Genomic DNA, 22,555 nt, shown 5'->3' on the forward strand with positions numbered 1-22,555 from the left:
ATTTTTTGTCAAATTTTTATTGCATTTTTGTATTTTTTTTTTTAATTTTTGACACTTTTTTGTCATTTTTTGTCAATTTTTTTCGTCAATTTTTTATCAAATTTGTGTCATTTTTTGTCCAATTTTTGTCATTTTTTTAGTCAAATTTTTATCACATTTTTGTCCAATTTTTGTAATTTTTTTGTTAAATTTTTATTGCATTTTTGTAATTTTTTTGTCACTTTTTTGTCATTTTTTCGTCAATTTTTTATCAGTTTTTTGTCATTTTTTGTCAATTTTTGTCATTTTTTTGTCAAATTTTTATCACACTTTTGTCATATTTTTGCATTTTTTTGTCACATTTTTGTCACTTTTTAGTCATTTTTTGTCACATTTTTTTGTCAATTTTTTGTCAATTTTTTGTCATTTTTTGTCATTTTTTTTAATTTTTCTGTCAAATTTTTCTTGCATTTTTGTAATTTTTTTGTCATTTTTTGTCACATTTTTTCGTCGATTTTTGATAGAATCTTTGTCATTTTTTGTCACATTTTTAATTTTTTTTGTCACATTTTTATTGCATTTTTGTAATTTTTTTGTCACTTTTTTGTCATTTTTTCGTCAATTTTTTTATCAGTTTTTTGTCACATTTTTGTCATTTTTTTGTCAAATCTTTATCACACTTTTGTCATATTTTTGCATTTTTTTGTCACATTTTGTCACATTTTGGTCATTTTTTTTGTCAATTTTTTGTGAATTTCTTGTGACATTTTTGCCACTTTTTCATCAATTTTTCGTCACTTTTTTGTCAATGTTTTCTCACTTTTTTGTCACATTTCCATCCTTGTTTTCGTCTCAGCTCTGTCGCTATTTTCCCACCTTTTTTCCAGAAGCTTTTGGACTGGGGTAAAGCCAAACTGAAGAAAATGTGCTCGGTTCAGGTGGGGGTTGAGGGGTTAAACGTGTTAGAAGACGTCATTGAAAGTGAAGGTTTGCCCTCGTTGTGTTACCTTGTATGAGGCGGCACAGTCATGATGGTGTTGTTTGGAATGAAGAAAACAACAAAGAAATCGGCTTAAACATGAAGTCCTGTTGTCATATCAGGTTTGAGATACAAGCCAAGTGACAACATGTTCTATGGCTGAGTCCGTGTCCACAGGTTTGGCTCATAAGCAGCTCTGTCTGGCTAAAATAAAACTTCTTCCACCACTGATACCATTTTACAAGCTGCATAAAATGTCCCTGAAAAAGTTGTGATGTAAGCTATTCTATAATTCATAATCATCTATGTTCCTCAGCTCCCTCTGTGCTGATGTTCCCCAGAAGAGAGAATGTGGGAAAAGGCTTTGGTTATTTTTGAATAGGCCGTTTGAGATCAATATTACATTTTCTAACCAACGAAGTGTAATGATTTAGATGTGTTTGAGGTGATTACCAAATACCTGTAAAAAGCAAAAGTGTCACGCAAGACCAGAAACATGATGCACATTGACGTCATCAGATTTTTTTTCCATCATTTTTTTGTTGGGTATTTAACTCATTTTTGTCATATTTTTCTCACATTTTTCTAATTTTTTCGTCATTTTTTATCACATTTTTGTCACATTTTTGTCACATTTTTTGTCATTTTTTTGTCATTTTTTTGTCATTTTTTTGTTAAATTTTGGGACATTTTTGTCATTTTTGGTCTTTTTTTTAATTATTTTTTCATCCATTTTTTACAAAATTTTTGTCATATTTTTGTCACATTTTTTGTCATTTTTTTGTCATTTTTGTCAAATTTTGTCAAATTTTTGTCATTTTTTCGTCCATTTTTTATCAAATTTTGGTCATTTTTAGTTAAATTTTTGTAATTTTTTTCTCGAATTTTTATCACATTTTTGTCTTTTTTTTTGTTAATTTTTTGTCACATTTTTGTCACATTTTTTGTAATTTTTTTTGTCAAATTTTGTCAAACTTTGGTCATTTTTTCTCAATTTCTTTTTTGCATTTTTTTTTGTCGAATTATCACATTTTTGTCAATTTCGTGCAACATTTCTGTGACATTTTTCCCACTTTTTCATCAACTTTTCATCTTTTTTTTCTCACATTTCCATCATTGTTTTCGTCTCAGTTCCGTCGCTATTTTCCCACCTTTTTTTCCAGAAGCTTTTGGAACTGGGGTAAAGCCAAACTGGAGAAAATGTGCTCGCTTCCGCTGTGAGTTAAGGGGTTAAAAAATATCTGGCTCAAGAAGGCGGGCTCTTATTCTTACAGCAAGTTCAGAAGAAGCTCCAAAAGCCAGTAAGTCGGCGGCGCCTGAAGGGCCAGATGGACGCCCGCTCTGGGGGGGGGGGGGGGGGGGGGCTGGATTTGGTTCTTGTTTCACTGTTATTTGCATTCGCTCCCTCTCATGACACTGCTTTAGCGCCGTCACATTTTTTTCCATCATTTTTTTGTTGGGTATTCAACTCATTTTTGTCATTTTTTTTGTCATTTTTTCGTCATTTTTTGATCACATTTTTTGTCATTTCTTTTGTCTTTTTTTTGTAATTTTTTGTCAAATTTTGTCATTTTTTTGTCATTTTTTGTCACTTTTTTTTTTTTGGGTCAATTTTTTATCACATTTTTGTCATTTTTTTGTCATTTTTTTTGTCACATTTTTTGTCATTTTTTTGTCTTTTTTTGTCATTTTTTCGTAATTTTTTATCACATTTTTGTCATATTTTTAGTCCTTTTTTTTTTTATTTTTTTTATTTTTTCGTCAATTTTTGTATCAAATTTTGGTCATTTTTTTGTTACATTTTTGCAATTTTTTTCTCAAATTTTTATCACATTTTTGTCATTTTTTCGTCCATTTTTGTCACATTTTTTGTCATTTTTCCGACATTTTTTTATCACATTTTTGTCATATTTTTTGTCATTTTTTGGTCTTTTTTGTCATTTTTTGTCAAATTTTGTTTAAATTTTTTTCATTTTTTGTCACAGTTTTTTTCATCTTTTTGTCAATTTTTTATAAAATTTTGGTAGTTTTTTTGTTACATTTTTTCATTTTTTTTTGTAATTTTTTTGTCACATTTTTTCATTTTTTCGTCAATTTTTTGTCAATTTCGGGCGACATTTTCATCAACTTTCCGTCACTTTTTTGTCACATTTCCATCATTGTTTTCGTCCAAACCGGAGAAAATGTGCTCGTTTCCGCTGTGAGTTAAGGGGTTAAAAAATATCTGGCTCAAGAAGGCGGGCTCTTATTCTTACAGCAAGTTCAGAAGAAGCTCCAAAAGCCAGTAAGTCGGCGGCGCCTGAAGGGCCAGATGGACGCCCGCTCTGGGGGGGGGGGGGGGGGGGCTGGATTTGGTTCTTGTTTCACTGTTATTTGCATTCGCTCCCTCTCATGACACTGCTTTAGCGCCGTCACATTTTTTTCCATCATTTTTTTGTTGGGTATTCAACTCATTTTTGTAATTTTTTTTGTCATTTTTTCGTCATTTTTTGATCACATTTTTTGTCATTTCTTTTGTCTTTTTTTTGTAATTTTTTGTCAAATTTTGTCATTTTTTTGTCATTTTTTGTCACTTTTTTTTTTTTGGGTCAATTTTTTATCACATTTTTGTCATTTTTTTGTCATTTTTTTTGTCACATTTTTTGTCATTTTTTTGTCTTTTTTTGTCATTTTTTCGTAATTTTTTATCACATTTTTGTCATATTTTTAGTCCTTTTTTTTTTTATTTTTTTCATTTTTTCGTCAATTTTTGTATCAAATTTTGGTCATTTTTTTGTTACATTTTTGCAATTTTTTTCTCAAATTTTTATCACATTTTTGTCATTTTTTCGTCCATTTTTGTCACATTTTTTGTCATTTTTCCGACATTTTTTTATCACATTTTTGTCATATTTTTTGTCATTTTTTGGTCTTTTTTGTCATTTTTTGTCAAATTTTGTTTAAATTTTTTTCATTTTTTGTCACAGTTTTTTTCATCTTTTTGTCAATTTTTTATAAAATTTTGGTAGTTTTTTTGTTACATTTTTTCATTTTTTTTTGTAATTTTTTTGTCACATTTTTGTCATTTTTTCGTCAATTTTTTGTCAATTTCGGGCAACATTTTCATCAACTTTCCATCACTTTTTTGTCACATTTCCATCATTGTTTTCGTCCAAACTGGAGAAAATGTGCTCGCTTCCAGTGGGAGTCAGGGGGTTAAAAAATATCTGGCTCAAGAAGGCGGGCTCTTATTCTTACAGCAAGTTCAGAAGAAGCTCCAGAAGCCAGTGAGTCGGCGGCGCCTGAAGGCCAGATGGACGCCCGCTCTGGGGGGGGGGGGGGGGGGGTCTTCATTTCCGACGCTCGCTCCTGCTGCTTCACTTGTTTGTCTGACTGCCAGCCGAGCGTATTGAACCCCCCCCCCACCCCCCCGTCTCATCTGTCTCCGCTTCACAGGGATGGCCGTGCTCAAAATCACTCCGCTTTTGTCTCCCGCCGGATCAGACGGCGGTAATTTGCGGCCCCGTCTTTTGATATCGCCAAACGCCAGGGATTTTCGAATACAGCGCCATTGTGCCGGCCGGGCTTTCATGTTTTGTGAGAGTGGCTGTTTCGGCAGGATAAAAGATGACGGGAGCAGCGTTTATTCTGTCGGCTAATAATTTGGTCGTGGTTCGGTTTAACCCCTTACCGAACTGCCTGAACCGAGCACATTTTCTCCAGTTTGGCTTTACCCCAGGGCAAAAGGTTCTGGAAAAAAGGTGGGAAAATAGCGACAGAACTGAGATGAAAACAATGATGGAAATGTGACAAAAAAGGGACGAAAAATTGACAAAAAAATGATGAAAAAATGATGAAAAAATGATGAAAAAATGGCAAAAATGTCACAAAAAAAGACAAAAAATTGACAAAAAAAATTGACAAAAAAGAAATGACAGAAAGTGACAAAAACATGATGAAAAAAATTGACAAAAAATTATGAAAGAGGCAAAAATGTCACAAAGAATTGACAAAAAAATTGACAAAAAAAATTGACAAAAAAATTGACAAAAAAGGACCAAAAAAATGACAGAAAGTGACAAAAACATAATGAAAAAAATTGCAAAAAATTGCAAAAAATGACGAAAAAATGATGAAAAAATGATGAACATGTGACAAAAAGTGACAAAAAATTTACTGTTTGACAAAAAAAATTACAAAAAAGTTACAAAACTTAGTTGAAAACCCCCCCATAAAATGATGGAAAAAAAATCTGATGACGTGAGGAAAAAGATCCATTTAGATGAGTTTTGTAGGTCTTAGCTTTCAAATGAGGTGTTACACTGGCCTACAGGATATGGGTAAAGCTGAACTGGAGAAAATGCTCTCGGTTCAGGCGGGAGTTAAGAGGTTAAAAATATTCCATTTCATTTTTTCATTTATTTATTCATTTGAGCAGAAAAAAGTATGTCAACATTTTACAGAAAGAAAAAATACAAAACAAGACTTTGTGCTCAAAAGGATGCAAGAAAGCGATGCATGAGTCTGTGCTCACATATTGATATAAATGGTTTATGATCGTACAAAATGTCAAAGAATTTCATCATTTACAGTTACCAAAAAATGAAAATAAAGGATTCATCATTTACAGTCGTGAATAAATAAATACACCATATGGTACATAAGAGTTATACCAAGGCACATCTCTCTTTCGTTCTGATCATTATATATCGTGTTGATAGAATAATTTTAACCATTTTGAATTTAAAAGACCTTATATTTGAGCAGCATCAGCTTCGTGGTTGTATAAGCTACGCGGCGGCGGAGTGATCTGCTAGAAAATAGTCCCTCAAAATGCGATCATTGATGTGATGCAGGTCAGTTATATTCCAAACATTACTCTATGCACACAGACATTTATATGGTTAGTCTGGTGTTATAAGTGATTTGCCTCAGGTGCTCTGTGGAGCGGGTCACACTGTTTTTAATGCAGGCTAGCTGATACCATAGACATGCACTAGCCTAGCACTAGCCTAGTTTTAGTGTAGTTTAGTTTATTTGAGCAATTCCAAGTTCCAAGTTGTGAGACAAAAAAGAAAGATACACAATAATGCCCACAAAGGATTAGGCTGAAGCCAACAGTGCTTATTTATGCCGACTCCATCACTACTTTACAAACTTTACAGGTGCCGTTTGTTTACATTCTGGTTTGTTCTATGAAACCAACTCCTATGTTTCCGACCTTAAGCAGGGCTGTATTTCATCGTCTCTTTTTGTGTCTTCGCTTGCAGAGGGCTTGCATTGATTTCGCCATCAACGCCAAACCGCTGACCCGATACATGCCGGAGAACAAGCAGTCGTACCAGTACAAGATGTGGAAGTTTGTGGTGTCTCCGCCGTTCGAATACGCCATCATGACGCTCATCGCGCTCAACACTGTGGTCCTCATGATGAAGGTGAGTGCGGGTTACTGGTGTTGTTATTCAGGCCATTTTGAATACCAGAGTAGAATCATGCAGTGCTGAGAAGAAACCAGTGAGTCAGTGTTTAAGACCCTAGCATGCTACCGGTTAGCATCTAGCTTCAACAGCTCAGCTCTGACCGCCTGAAAGCCCTGAACCAAACTCTAAACATCTAGCCTTGGATACAACATGTGACAGAGGTCAGAGGTCACACATGTGTTTATGGTGTTGACAGTTGCTAACCGGTAGCATGCTAGCGTCTTGAGCTGCTTAACCTGTTAACTCCCGCCTGAACTGAGAGCATTTTCTCCAGTTCAGCTTTACCCAAATTTTGTAGGCCAGTGATTTCGCCTCATTTGAAAGCTAAGATCTACAAAACTCATCTAAATGGATCTTTTTCCTCACGTCATCAGATTTTTTTCCCCATCATTTTATTTTGGTATTCAAGTCATTTTTGTAACTTTTATTTCATTTTTTTTTTTCATTTTTTTCCACTTTTTGTCACATTTTTGTCATTTTTTCACATTTTTTTAGTCAATTTTTAGTCAATTTTTAGTCATTTTTGTCAATTTTTTTGTCAATTTTTTGCACTTTTTTTGTCAATTTTTTGCACTTTTTTTGTCATTTTTTTGTCATTATTTCGTAAATTTTTCGTCATTTTTATCATTTTTTTGTCACATTTTTGTCATTTTTTCACAAATTTTTGTCCATTTTTCGCCATTTTTGTCATTTTTTGTCATATTTTTGTCATATTTTTGTCATATTTTTGTCATATTTTTGTCATTTTTTCACAATTTTTTAGTCAATTATTGGTCAATTTTTCGTCATTTTTTGTCAATTTTTTCGTATTTTTTTTTTATCATTTTTTGTCATTTTTTTGTCATTTTTTTGTCAACTTTTTCTCACTTTTTTGTCACATTTCCATCATTGTTTTCATCTCAGTTCTGTCGCTATTATCACACCTTTTTTCCAGAAGCTTTTGGACTGGGGTAAAGCCAAACTGGAGAAAATGTGCTCGGTTCAGGCGTGAGTTAAAGGGGTTAAACACTGACTCAGACTGAGACTGTTGACGTGACAAACTGTAAAAATCACAGAGAAATGTTTGTAATGTAATTCTACTTCAGTATTCAAAATGGCTGCCAGAACTATGATGTCAGTGGAAACTCATGCATGTGACAGCATAGCCTGGTTTATGCTTTCTTGAATTATTATAATACTTTTCAATCAAACAAAGCTTCAATCAGGTCTTCTATCATATCATTTAACACGATTTTTTCCTGCCTCGATACATGGAACTTCTCATTCTGTCTGTGTGACCTGGTGTGTGCGAGCCGGACTCTGATCATCCGTACAGTCACAACAACACTCTGTCTGTTCCACAAACTCCGCACTAATGGAGCACAGTGGGCTTTGGCAACGCTTGATTTTTCCCTTTACACGGTTGCAACTAAAGGATTTGTTTTTTTTTCTTTCAAAACAGTGACCAATTAGAGCGTCCTTGCACTGCCTGACCCCCCGAAAAAGTCGCCATAAAGTCACGTAATGTAGCTGAACCTAGACCTAGACATATATATTTTTCAAACACCAATAAAGTCAAGACAAAATCAGGTCCAAATGGATGTTTTTTCATAGCAAATTGTTTAGTAGAAGCAAAATTACACTCTAAGCTAGCGTCAGCATATATAGCATAAAGCTAACCTCTTAACTCCCGCCTAAACCGAGAGCATTTTCTCCAGTTCAGCCTTACCCAAATCCTGTAGGCCAGTGTAAGGCCTCATTTGAAAGCTAAGATCTACAAAACTAAATTGATCTTTTTCCTCACGTCATCAGATTTTTTTTCATCACTTTTTTTGTTGGGCAGTCGTCTCATTTTTGTCAAATTTTCGTGACTTTTTTGTCACTTTTTCGTCAAATTCGTATAACTTTTTTGTCCATTTTTTCTCAATTTTTCGTAATTTTTTTCTCACTTTTTTGTCACTTTTTCGTCAAATTTTTCGATTTTTTGTTTTCAATTTTTTTGTCACTTTTTCGTCAAATTATTTGCATTTTTTCGTCAAATTCGTATCACTTTTTTGTCAATTTTTTCTCCATTTTTCGTCAAATTTTTCTCACTTTTTTGTCAAATTTTTGTCAATTTTTTGTAACTTTTTCGTCAAATTTTTCGATATTTTTTTTGGTCCATTTTTTTGTCAATTTTTCGTCAAATTATTCGCTTTTTTTCGTCAAATTCGTATCACTTTTTTGTCAATTTTTTCTCCATTTTTCGTCAAATTTTTCTCACTTTTTTATAAAATTTTTGTCCATTTTTTGTCACTTTTTAGTCCTTTTTTTTGCATTTTTTTGCCAATTTTTTGTCACTTTTTGTCACTTTTTGGTCAAATTATTTTCATTTTTTCATCAAATTCTTATCACTTTTTTGTCCATTTTTTCTCCATTTTTCCTCAAATTTTTCTCACTTTTTTGTCAAATTTGTGTCCATTTTTTGTCACTTTTTCGGCCGTTTTTTCTCACTTTTTTCACATTTTCATCCTTGTTTTTGTCTCAGTTTTGTTGCTATTTTCACACCTTTTTTCCAGAATGCTCTTGGTTCAGGCGGGAGTTAAGAGCTTAATAAATAGCATTTATGCACAGAAAAAGTCTTTTGGGGGGTACATTTTGTCCCTCAGCGCCCCCTAACTAAAATATCTTCCCACAGCTCTGCACCTGCCCTCAAACTGTAACAGAATTATGTAACGTGAAAGCATCCCCATTCCAAAGATGTCGTCTCTGGCCTGTCTCTATGGGGTTCGTTAAACAACAAAACTCCAAACAGAGCAATCGTGGCTCCTTTTATTCCACCTTATTAGCGATAGACGACAGACCGGACCTGCACAGATGCTTTCCTCTGCCTCGGCTGCTGCTCTCGTCCCTCCCTGCAGAGCTGACAGTGTTTTCTGCTCATCACATTACAGTGTTGTGTTGTTTTACTGTTGACTGTCTGACTGTTGTGTGCTTTGGTTTGCTTGGTGTGGTATATAATAATAACTCTCCACACACGTTGTTGTTCCAGTTCTACGGGGCCCCGGACTGGTACGTGCTCATGCTGAAGTATCTGAACATTGTGTTCACGGCCCTGTTCACGCTGGAGTGCATCCTGAAGATCATCGCCTTCGGGCCCCTGGTATGAGACGAGCACACGACCCAGACCAGGCTCCATACAGAACACATGTACATGCACAGGCTCGTCTACCCGGGGAGCTGCTTTTAAGCTCTGAACTCCCGCCTGAACCGAGAGCATTTTCTCCAGTTCAGCTTTACCCAAATCCTGTAGGCCAGTGTAACGCCTCATTTGAAAGACCTACAAAACTAAATTGATCTTTTTCCTCACATAATCAGATTTTTTTTCATCATTTTTTCAATTTTTTTTGTCCATTTTTTGTTCACTTTTTCGTCAAATTATTCAAATTTTTTTTGTCAAATTCTTATCACTTTTTTGTCCATTTTTTGTCACTTTTTCGTCTATTTTTTCTCAATTTTTTGTCAAATTTTTCTCCCTTTTTTGTCATTTTTGTACATTTTTTGTAAAAAAAAATCGATTTTTTTTTGTCACTTTTTTGTCAAATTATTCACACAATTTTTTGTCAATTTTTTGCCATTTTTTGTCAATTTTTTGTATAAAAAAAATCGATTTTTTTCTCAATTTTGTGTAATTTTTTTGTATATTTTTTATAATTTTTTAGATTTTTTTGTCACTTTTTCGTCCAATTATTCACATTTTTTTTGTCAAACTCTTATCACTTTTTCATCCATTTTTTCCTCAATTTTTCGTCAAATTTTCCTTTTTTGTCATGTTTTTGTTCATTTTTTTGTAATTTTTTTGTCACTTTTTCGTCAATTTTGTGCCACTTTTTTCCACATTTTCATCCTTGTTTTCGTCTCAGTTTTGTTGCTATTTTCACACCTTTTTTCCAGAAGCTTTTGGACTGGGGTAAAGCCAAACTGGAGAAAATGTGCTCGGTTCCGGTGGGAGTTAAGGGGTTAACCGTGTTATTTTATTCTAAAGTTAAACACTGGACAAGTAGATTTGGTTGTGGGGCACGTGAAAAGAAAGAATGGAGGTGATGGGAGGCGCTGATGGCAGATTGTGTGCAATGAAATGAGAGTAGTTACATACTTTTTACATTTTATTGAAAAAGATCGACCTCTTTAAAACGATAACTCTGAAGTCAAAGCTTTGTGCTGTGAGCTAAATCGTCCGGCAAAGAAGTGGAGTTTTCCTCTGGGCCCTTTAGATCAATAGGTTTCCTCACACTCCATTTGGCCCCACCTGTTCCTCTGTGCCCCCCCCTGACCCGCACGTCTGAGCTGGTCTTCAACATGCAGCTGTGGGACTCCGGCAAGAGCTCGGGCGTCTGCTCATCACCTGTTGGTTTGACCCTTTGTTCTAAATGGTGAAGAATCCAAAGTGTAGAAAGTGCAGACATTCAGACTTTTTAGACAGTTTGGCTTTACCCCAGTCCAAAAGCTTCTGGAAAAAAGGTGAGAAAATAATGACAGGATTGAGACGAAAACAATGATGATGATGTGAGAAAACTTACAAAAAGCTGACAAAAATTGACAAAAAAATTATGAAAAAGTGGCAAAAATGTCACAAAAATTTGACAAAAAATTTACAAAACAACTGACAAAAAAAATGACAAAAAAGTGACAGAAAGCGACAAAAAAATGACGAAAAAGTGGCAAAAAATGATGAAAAAATGATGAAAAAGTGGCAAAAACTGACAAAAACTGACAAAAAATGTACAAAAAAATTACAAAAAATTGACAAAAAAATTATGAAAAAGTGGCAAAAATGTCACAAAAATTTACCAAAAAAATGACAAAAAAATTACAAAAATGTTACAAAAATGTGACAAAAAAAGTGACAGAAAAAATGACAAAAAAATAGAAAAAAGTGGCAAAAAATTGACGAAAAAATGATTTTAAAAAATGATGAAAAAGTGGCAAAAAGTGACAAAAAATTTACAAAAAAAGGACAAAAAAATGACAGAAAGTGACCAAAACAATGACGAAAAACGTACCAAAAAATGACGAAAAATAGAAAAAAGTGGCAAAAAATGATAGAAAAAATGATGAAAAAGTGGCAAAAAGTGACAAAAAAATTACAATTTGACAAAAAATAGCAAAAAAAGACAAAAAATTGACAGAAAGTGACCAAAACAATGACGAAAAACGTACCAAAAAATGACGAAAAATAGAAAAAAGTGGCAAAAAATGATAGAAAAAATGATGAAAAAGTGGCAAAAAGTGACAAAAAAATTACAATTTGACAAAAAATAGCAAAAAAAGACAAAAAATTGACAGAAAGTGACCAAAAACGTACAAAAAAATGACGAAAAAATAGCAAAAAAGTGGCAAAAAATGATGAAAAAAAATGATGAAAAAGTGGCAAAAAAATTACAAACAATTTGACAAAAAATGTACAAAAAAGTTACAAAAATGAGTTGAAAACCCCCCAAAAAATGATGGGGAAAAAATCTGATGACGTGAGGAAAAAGAGCCATTCAGATGAGTTTTGTCGATCTTTCAAATGAGGCTGGCCTACCGGATTTGGGTAAAGCTGAACTGGAGAAACTGCTCTCGGTTCAGGCGGGAGTTAAGAGGTTAAAGTCGTCTTCCAAACGACCTCTCAAGTCGGAGGAAATAAGATGAAACACGTAATTAATGAAAACACAACTTGATGAGTAATAAAGTCGAGTTTATGTCCCTGTGTCCATTTTCCCTGACCATCATGTGACCGTGTTGTTGTTTCAGAATTACCTGAGCGCCGCCTGGAACGTCTTTGACTTCGTGACTGTGCTGGGCTCCATCACCGACATCCTGGTCACTGAGATCAAGGTCAGAGCCACACCTGCACATCCCTGTTTGTCTACAGCCTCCGAGAGCAATGAAGACAGGACACACACTCACTTTTACTGTGGATGTTCTGGGGAAGGTTGCTCTTTTAAAATGAAAGATGCTTGCAGTATAATCACAGAATTTTAAACATCGCTCTAATATAATGCAGAACAAATGCAAAAGACCTGAAGATGCTGAACCTGGTAAGAGTTTGTCATTATCCAGAGTGAAACAAGTCCTGTACTGAGAGGGAACTCTGCCAGGAAGAAGCTCTTACTCCAAAAGAAACATGAAAAAAACAGATTGGTTTTTCAAATAATAAAAAAAAAGGGATGAAGACTTGCATCCTGCCGTATGGTGAAAAAAACAAAAAAATGTGGCCATAATGACCATTGTCACGTTTGGAGAAAAAGGGGGAATCTTGCAAGTAGGGCTGTGCAATTAATCGAAATTCGATTACGATTTCGATTACAACAGTAAACGATTACAAAATTAGCATAATCGCAAAAAATCGATTATAATTTTCTTTTTTTTTTTCAATTTTTTTTTTCTATTTTTTTTTTTTTCAATTTTTTCAAGGTTTTTTTTTCTTCTAATTTTTAATTTTTGGATTGTTGTCACTTTTTTGATGGATTTTTGTCTTTTTTTGATGGATTTTTGTCACTTTTTTTTAATGGATTTTTGTCACTTTTTTATGGATTTTTGTCTTTTTTTTATGGATTTTTTGTCTTTTTTTGCTGGATTTTTGTCTTTTTTTGATGGATTTTTGTCTTTTTTCTGCTGGATTTTTGTCTTTTTTTGATGGATTTTTGTCTTTTTTTGATGGATTTTTGTCTTTTTTTTGATGGATTTTTCTCTTTTTTTGATGGATTTTTGTCACTTTTTTGATGGATTTTTGTCTTTTTTTTTGATGGATTTTTGTCACTATTTTTGCTGGATTTTTGTCTTTTTTCTGCTGGATTTTTGTCTTTTTTTGCTGGATTTTTGTAATTTTTTTATGGATTTTTGTCTTTTTTTTAATGGATTTTTGTCACTTTTTGGCTGGATTTTTTTAAAGGCAACAAATAATCGTTTGAATAATCGTGATTTCAATTATGACAAAAATAATCGTGATTATTATTTTTTCAATCATCGAGCAGCCCTACTTGCAAGCACCATAACAAGTGTGAAATACGGGGGGGCAGCCTCATGCTGTGGGGTTGTTTTGCTGCGGGAGGGACTGGTGCATTTCACAAAATAGTGGAAATATTGGAGCAACGGGAACCAGGAAGTTAAAGCTCGGGTGCAGATGGGTCTTCCAAATGGACAATTCCCAAAGCGTGTGGCCAATACTGGTTACAAAGTGGCTTAAAGGGACTATATTATGCTATTTTAGCCATTCGAAAGTAAACTATACGATGCCCGGTGTCCCGAGAGAAACAGATTAGTTTTCTTCCGGATTTAGTATTTTTTTTAAGTTTTCTCATAATATGCAGCCCCAGAAGTAGTAAAACTAATCCCTTTTTTACTTTCAGGTATCAAAAAGTCTAATTTCGTGATACGTTTTGCTTGCATGGACTGCTTTCTCGAGGCTTCCGCTGTCTATGCTGGTCTTCACTGTCTCTTCCTCCTGTGGTCACTGCTCTCGTTGTTTCTCTTTTTTCTGCCTTCTCATCGTGTGTGTGCGTGGTGTCGGTGTCGGTGTTGTGTGTCCGCCGCCGCTGCCGCCGCCGCTCGGCCTCCTCACGCACCTGCAGACGGTAAGTGGCTTCTCTTGTCGCGCTCTGTTTCCCGGCGTCTCCGCTCTGCCCGCTCTGAGGGGGTATCAGACGTGAAGCGCCGCCAAAGCAGGTCTATTGTTGGGGTTTTGTCGGATCAGCCGAGGAAATGTCACTCTAGGCCTCTATCCTAATCAGGGATGCACTAATCCTGTACTGGTGTCAGATATCGGAGCCGATACTGGAAAAAATAGGATATCGGTTTAACCTCTTAACCACCTGAACATGTTTTCTCCAAATTCTCCAAATCGAAAAGCTTCTTCAAAACAGAGGCAAAAAACGAGAAGAAAATGAGGATGTAAACGCAACAAGAAAACGCTAAAAAGTGACTGAAAAAAGTGACAAAAATCCAGCAAAAAAACAGCAAAAAATCCAGCAGAAAAAAGATAAAAATCCAGCAAAAAAGACAAAAAACAAAAATCCTGCAAAAAAATTACAAAAATCCAGCAAAAAAAGACAAAAATCCAGCAGAAAAAGTGACAAAAGAGCAGCAAAGAAGTAATTAAAAAATGACAAAAACACATAAGGGAAATAAAAAGTGTGGAAAAAATAGGATATTGGTTATTTTTTTTTATATTTAACCCCTTAGCCACCTGAACATGTTTTCTCCAAATAGGATGAGAAAATGGAAAGAAAATGAGGATGTAAACGCAACAAAAAAAACGCTAAAAAGTGACCAAAAAAAGCGACAAAAAGACAAAAGCTCAACAAAAAAGTGACAAAAATCCAGCAAAAAAAATGACAAAAATCCATCAAAAAAGGACAAAAATCCAGAAAAAAAGACATAAAATCCAACAAAAAATGACAAAAATCCAGAAAAAAATGACAAAATCCAGAAAAAAATGATAAAAATCCAGCAGAAAAAAGACAAAAATCCAGCAGAAAAAGGACAAAAATCCAGCAGAAAAAAGATAAAATTCCAGAAAAAAGTGAAAAAAATCCAGCAAAAAAAATAACAAAAATCCAGCAAAAAAAGACAAAAAAACAGCAAAAAAGTGACAAAAATCCATCAAAAAAGTGATATAAATCCAGCAAAAAAAAGACAAAAATCCAGCAGAAAAAAGACAAAAATCCAGAAAAAAGTGGAAAAAATCCAGCAAAAAAAGACAAAAATCCAGCAGAAAAAAGATAAAAATCCAGAAAAAAGTGAAAAAAAATCCAGCAGAAAAAAAAGACAAAAATCCAGCAAAAAAGTGACAAAAGAGCAGCAAAGAAGTAATTAAAAAATGACAAAAACACATAAGGGAAATAAAAAGTGTGGAAAAAATAGGATATTGGTTAATTTTTTTATATTTAACCCCTTAGCCACCTGAACATGTTTTCTCCATATAGGATGAGAAAATGGAAAGAAAATGAGGATGTAAACGCAACAAAAAAAAACGCTAAAAAGTGACCCAAAAAAAGCGACAAAAATGACAAAAGCTCAACAAAAAAGTGACAAAAATCCAGCAAAAAAAGGACAAAAATCCAACAAAAAAATACAAAATCCAGCAAAAAAAATACATAAAAAACAGCAAAAAAATGACATTAAAAACAGCAAAAAATGACAAAAATCCAACAAAAAAAATTCAAAAATCCAGCAGAAAAAAGACAAAAATCCAGCAGAAAAAAGACAAAAATCCAGCAAAAAAATTACAAAAATCCAACAGAAAAAAGACAAAAATCCAGCAAAAAAGTGATAAAAATCCAGAAAAAAATGGACAAAAATCCAGCAGAAAAAAGATACAAATCCAGAAAAAAGTGAAAAAAATCAAGCAGAAAAAAAAGACAAAAATCCAGCAAAAACGTGACAAAAGAGCAGCAAAGAAGTAATAAAAAGTTGACAAAAACACATAAGGGAAATAAAAAATGACGACAATGGCAAAGAGGAGAGAATGGATTTGGTTTTGGATTTGGTTTTGGTTTGGAGATTTTAAAGCAGTACTAAGTAACGTGTTTACCTTAATAAGTCCTTTCCGTAGAAAACCATGTTTGCAACTTGACTGCCACCGGACCGGAGCCACCAATACACACTAATAGAATCACAAAGAAGAAGCTAACAGGCTAACGGTCAAAGCTAACTGCGGGCTGGATTAATGACAAAGACCTGGGGAATTTTCTGTGTTTTAAGGCGTTCTCTCGAAAGTTACAGGAGAGGAGAGACAGGCCTCAACTCTGACCGTGCATATGACTGAAAGTATTTTATCTGCACTCTTGCCTTTCACTGTAATTGATGAATTTTATGTTGATGTTTTTATTGATTCTACTTGTTTTCTGTGAAGCACTTGTGTATGAATTGTGCTCTACAACTAAACATGCCTTGCCTTTCCAGTACCCTTTAACATGAGTCCTGGGAATTTCTTCATTGGAGATGATCAACCACATTGTAATCGTAGCCATTCTGTCTTTTAGGACAAGGGGATCAACCTGAGCTTCCTGCGTCTGTTCAGGGCGGCTCGTCTGATCAAGCTGCTCCGGCAGGGCTACACCATCCGCATCCTGCTGTGGACCTTCGTACAGTCCTTCAAGGTGAGGAAATAGGAAAAGATCGAACTCACACATTTGAACAGTTGCTTCGAAGGGGATTCAGTGCCTAAAAGCACCTCCTCCAGGGGTCAGGACGGATTAAAGAACCTTAGATGAGAGGGAACCACTTTGCGTCATTGTTACATTTAACCCCTTTACTCCCGCCTGAACCGAGCACATTTTCTCCAGTTTGGCTTTACCCCAGTCCAAAAGCTTCTGGGAAAAAGGTGTGAAAATAGCGACAAAACTGAGACGAAAACAATGATGGAAATGTGAGAAAAAAGTGAGAAAACATTGACATAAAAAGTTGACGAAAAATTGATGAAAAAGTGGCAAAAATGTCACAAAAATATCACAAGAAATTGACTAAAAATGTATGAAAAAATTACAAAAATTTGATAAAAATTTGACAAAAAAAATGACAAAATGTGACAAAATATGACAAAAAATACAAAAATGTGACAAAAATGTAAAAAAAAAGACAAAAATATGATTAAAATTGTACAACAAAATACACAAATTTGACAAAAATGTGACAAAAATGTGATAAAAAAGTGACAAAAATGTGACAAAAATGTGATAAAAAAGTGACAAAAAAGTGACAAAAATGTGATTAAAAAAGTGACAAAAATGTGACAAAAAAGTTGACGGAAAATGGATGTAAAAATGGCAAAAATGCCAGAAAAATGTCACAAGTAATTGACAAAAAATGGACGAAAAAATGACAAAAATATGACAAAATATGACCAAAAAAATTACAAAAAAATGAGAAAAATGTGATTAAAATTTATAAAAAAATTACACAAATTTGACAAAAAAAAGACAAAAAAGTGGCAAAAATGTCACAAGAAATTGACACAAAATATGACAAAAAAAATTACAAAATGTGACAAAAATGTGACCAAAAAATGACCAAAATGTGACAAAAAAAATGACAAAAATGTGATAAAAATGTGACAAAATATGACAAAAAATAAATAAAAATGCGATAAAAATGTGATAAAAAATTTGACCAAAAATGTGACAAAATGTGACAAAAAAATGACAAAAATTTGATTAAAAAAATGACAAACGTGACAAAATATGACCAAAAAAAATGTGATAAAAATGTGACAAAAATGACAAAAAATTGATAAAAATGTGACAAAAAATGACAAAAATGTGATTAAAATTTGACAAAAAAATTACACAAATTTGACAAAAAAAATGACCAAAAAATGACAAAATGTGTGAAAAAAAAAAAAAAATTAGTTGAATACCCCCCAAAAAAATGAGGAAAAAAAATCTGATAACGTGAGGAAAAAGATCCTCTGGGTTCAGGCGGGAGTTAAGAGGTTAACAGACTCACAGTTTTTACATAACTCCCCTGTGTTCCAGACAGACAGCTGTGTGAGGGAGAGACACAGAGTAGCAGACAGGCCCCCCCCCCCTCACACAGCTCTGATCTGCTGGTAGCTCACAGCTCAAATCCCGCGGGACTGCTGCGGTTAAGCGAGCCGGGCTAAGTGAACCCGGCCTGCCGCTCGCCTGGGAGCTTTAAGGCTGATGGAAATTGACACAAACGGCAATTTGTTGAATCGAGCTCGTTTTAGTGTGAAATCCCATTTGCTGTATGGAAGTGTTTCACGAAATGCTATTGAAGCGCCAGCCACGGGTCTGATCACAAACCAGCCACTGAACATGTCCCAGTACATACAGTGAACGGGCCATGGATCGAGCAGGTCTTGTTTTCAGTAGACCCTGATGACCTTAATTAACCCTTTCTACTCTTTGTTTATTATTTTTATTCTTAGAGCTTGGATCTTGGCGTTTGGTGCAGATTTGAGAACACTCTGAGTCTCTGTGGTCTGATTGGCTTCACTTCTCGATCACAGACTGAGAAGTGAAGAAGGAAGTCATGGAGATTCTGCTTTAGAATATTACACTTCTGCTGGATTTAACAATAAAAGATTGAAATTTGATAATTCCTTAGTAGTGAGTGTGAAAATCCTGAATTTATGTGATTGAAATGTCAATGTCATGACCCACCATGACCTACCACGACTCAGACAAACTGGGACACACATGACCCTACATCAGCTAATATATATGGATATTTCTTCAGCCTTTATAAGCATCAATTGTGTGATTTAAATAGTACGTAGAACTTTCATTTCATGTATTTACTACATACTTTAGTTTCAGAGTTGTCCACTTACAAGTTCTGTCTAAAGCAGAATCTCCATGACTTCCTTCTTCACTTCTCAGTCTGTGACTGAAGAGCAATGAGGCTTCAGCCTTTTACTGGAATCAAAGAGCTCACTGTATTTAGCGTCATGTTACTGTTACCTAAAGTCTAAGGCCCAATCTCAATTCTCTTTTCTACCCCTACCCCTTCCCCTAGTCCTAGCCCTTGCCCTTTCCCTACACCCTGAAACCAAGGGCGAAGGGCGAGGGTTGAAAAGACAGCCCTAAGAAATGGGAGAGCCCTCCACTTTACTGCATTTACTATTAACACAGATGATTATGGTTATGTAAAAAAAAATACAAATAATTAAGCCTACTTGTCTCTACAGCACGTTTCTACTGAACCAGTTCATCACTTGACTGACACTGTTTTGTAACGCCGAAACAACAGGACTCGTCTCATCCTAAACCCAACAGATTTTCATCCGTTTCTGCTTCATCCGGCGCTACATGCTCCTTCCCCGTCCGTGTGTTGGTGCTTCTACCGCGAGTCGCTGTGGCTGCTGCCAGAGCTGCAAGAGATCTGCTCATGTAGCGCACTCAGCGGGACAGGCACCCACAGCCTCCGCTATGAGCCCGGGCCTGAGCGGAGGCTGCCGAGGTGCGCTCAGACCAGGGACAGACGGCCTCGGACCCTCAGAGCACAGCGGCACGTTTAACGCAGTGGACTGTTCTAGTTGTTACACAATGCGAATAGTCATGAACGAAGAGTTCTGCAACTTTATAAATGTTGTAAGAGTGCTTAGTGATGATGTTCGTGAATTCATTTTGCAGCTTAGTTCCGTGTTTCGTCAAACTCCTCCTACCCCTTCGTCTGAAGTGTGCATCAGAAAAACCCTCGCTTCAAGTGGCCTCTCCCTCACCCCTACCCCTCACCACAAACTAGAATTGGGACACCCCTTCGTCTCTCGTGAACGTGCAAAACGAAGGGAAAGGGCTAAGCCAGGGGTGTCCAAACTTTTTTCCTGTGGGGCCGCATACTGAAGCATACACAGGGTGAAGGGCCATAGATCAGTAGTTAGTGCCGCAAAACCTTTGACTAGCAGAGGTTTAAATTGCGCCCCACACCTTTATTTCTGCTCAAGACCTTCATGCCAGCTCTGTCTCACAGTAAAAGGTTAGTTGTTTGGTTAGAATTGTATAGAATTATTACATTTCAAATAAAAAGGACCATCTCTGATGATGTGTCCCGATTCAGCAAGAAGGCAGAGGGCCGCCAAAAATTGGTCTGAGGGCCGCATTTGGCCCCCGGGCCGCACTTTGGACACCCCTGGGCTAAGCGGACGGCTAAGGGGGAGAATTGAGATTGGGCCTAACTCTGAAGAAAGTCAATTAACATTTACACTGAGAAGGTTGGAAGGGCGCCCCCTTGTGTCCCTTTGTATCCAAATAACTGGAACTGTGGCTCTTTAGAGTAGAAAGGGTTCTGTAGTAGTTGTCTTTATGGCCTGAAAAGAGATTCTCAAACACTTGCCCACAAATGCAGCCTGTCCTGGATGCAGTAAACCATCTCGGCTAAATCATGACCTCGCTGTCGTCAAAAGATGAAGCCGACACCAATATTTCCTCAGTGACTGTACACTTTCATGTTGTTTTACTGTGCTGCCACGACGTGCATCCCCTGAAAGGAAATGATTCATGACTTTGTCCACAGGCGCTGCCGTACGTGTGTCTCCTGATCGCCATGCTCTTCTTCATCTACGCCATCATCGGAATGCAGGTCAGTCTCCAAAGGTGCCACAGTGGGGTTAGAACAGTGAACTGAGCGATATACATTTCTTTGTCAGCTCTTGCCGTGCCGTTGCAGAAGATTGCGTAAGGTGAAGCTCATTAAAATAAAGGCAGAGACTTTACAGACATCGCAGCTCACTTTTTATCCTTACATCTTTTTTCTCCCTTGATGCATTGAACACTAAACGCCCGACTGCACCAAGAGCACAAACTGACTGAACCCAATTCTTAAAAGCATGTCTCTTGTCAAAAGCGCTCATGACTAACCTGGTCAGCCAGTTTAGCAAATAATTGACCCTGTGCACGAGAGCTAACGGTAACAACACTGCCCAAGAAGTAGCTTCCGGTTCCAGCACGTCAGAATAAAAGCACACTGATCATCTTATTCATTAGTTAAGCAGGTACTTGTTACATAACAAGAATATAATTAAATAGACACATTTTAAGTGCCGCTGTAACGCTATAGAGACACATGTCCGCTCTGACTTCATCCAGTGACAATAATAAAAAGAGGTGAAGCTCAGCAGCATGTTAAAGGAACAGGCCACCGTTTTTACATACTGAGATATGTTCTTACCTTAGCTTTGACGAGTTCTTTAGGACCTGTCTGGTCTTCCCCCGTGCCTTCAGTCACGTAAACGCAGCGCAGACGGCGTTAGCATTTAGCCTCTCCCTCTCTCCTCTATAGCTCCAAAACAGGTCAAGATAGAAGCTACCAAGCTCTTCCACGTTTTCCCTATTTAAATATGGTTACGTGAAGTGTTCCACTACAAAGTATAATTACACAAAATTAAACAATGTGGATTTTCTAAGCGGATAAAAGGGGGGACTATATTGTAAGGCGTAATAATACCAGGAGTAGTTCGAAATCCGCGCAGTAATCTTCACTTTACTGCGCAGATGTCAAATATTTCGCGACGATATCATATTATACATTTTTGGAAAGCTTTCAACGCACCCGTGGGGCTCTATATACCCCCCATTCACACTATATACCCCCATTCATTTTAATGCAATAATAAGTATAAAGGGTCTTAGTCTTAGCTTTCAAATGAGACGTTACACTGGCCTATAGCTCTCCAGTGAAACCTTTAGATGGTAAATGGTCTCAACAAAGCACTTTTCAACCTATGTTTGGTACTCAAAGCGCTTTACAACAAGGAACCATCACCCAGTCACTCCCTCATTCATACAGCAGTGTGCACAGACACTGGAGGCAAGTTGGGTGAAGTGTCTTGCCCAAGGACACAATGATACCTCGTCAGGAGGTGAGATTCGAACCCCTGACCTTCCGATCACGAGACGACGCGCTCTACCACTGTCGCCCCCATGTGGTGGAGAAAAAGCGCTCGGATAAAGGCTGTTTTAAGTAGTTTCTGACTTTATTGACATTGATCTACATGCAGGTGAACTTGTGTTGAGTCTCCGTGGACCGTTTGGCGTGAAAAGACTGCATAGTTTGACTCTCAACAGTCGTCTTCATGAACGTGTGAGACTCCTGCTGTTTTGGGGTCCTGGAGGGTCCTGCAGAAATGACGCGAGTCTCGGCACTAGGCGATTTTAGCCTGACTAAAAAGCTTTCGCACGATCCTGGGAGGTTAAACTCCACGACGTCCCCGTAGAAACGTGCCGTCTGTGGCCTCTTGGGGAGGTTTGAGGCTGAGGGTCTCCAGCGCGGCACATCACGGTCGTCTAATTGTTCATCCGTGTCTGACAAATCCATGACTTCTGTGACCTCTGTGAAAGATCGTGAAGATAAAAACAGAGACATTTTGTGCTAAAGGCTTAAGTGGCGTCGAGGAAGGGCTCAAAATGGCGGATCTGTGACTGAACTGATACTGAACTGATACTGTAAGTGAGTGCTGAGGGGCCAAGTGTCCACAGCAACAGAACTCACCATCCTAGTAACCAGCTCCACCACCTGCTATGACATCGCCACGTTCATCTCTGGAATCGCCCGAATATGGTCATGTTCAAAACAGCCAGAAAGGGAAATAAAGATGAAAAAACCACATATTACTCCACCGTTACTTCAACAAACACTGAATTATGCATATATGGGGGAGCAAAGTGATTCAACA

At 36.3% G+C, this 22,555-nt stretch overlaps 1 protein-coding gene across 1 annotated transcript in view; it reads left to right on the forward strand.

Annotated features, from left to right (window-relative positions):
• Positions 1-22,555, forward strand: part of LOC306981569 (putative voltage-dependent N-type calcium channel subunit alpha-1B) — a gene marked incomplete at its 3' end in the record, with an annotated part of 221,568 nt that overhangs the window by 158,644 nt on the left and 40,369 nt on the right. Inside the window, exons 27-31 of the mRNA XM_079581177.1 lie at positions 6,208-6,372; positions 9,428-9,538; positions 12,172-12,255; positions 16,404-16,520; positions 20,398-20,463. Coding sequence (XP_079437303.1) covers positions 6,208-6,372; positions 9,428-9,538; positions 12,172-12,255; positions 16,404-16,520; positions 20,398-20,463 — 543 coding nt within the window. The remainder of the gene's footprint in view (positions 1-6,207; positions 6,373-9,427; positions 9,539-12,171; positions 12,256-16,403; positions 16,521-20,397; positions 20,464-22,555) is intronic.

Source organism: Gobius niger (assembly GCF_951799975.1).
Source record: "Gobius niger genome assembly, chromosome: 22".
NCBI lineage: Eukaryota > Metazoa > Chordata > Actinopteri > Gobiiformes > Gobiidae > Gobius > Gobius niger.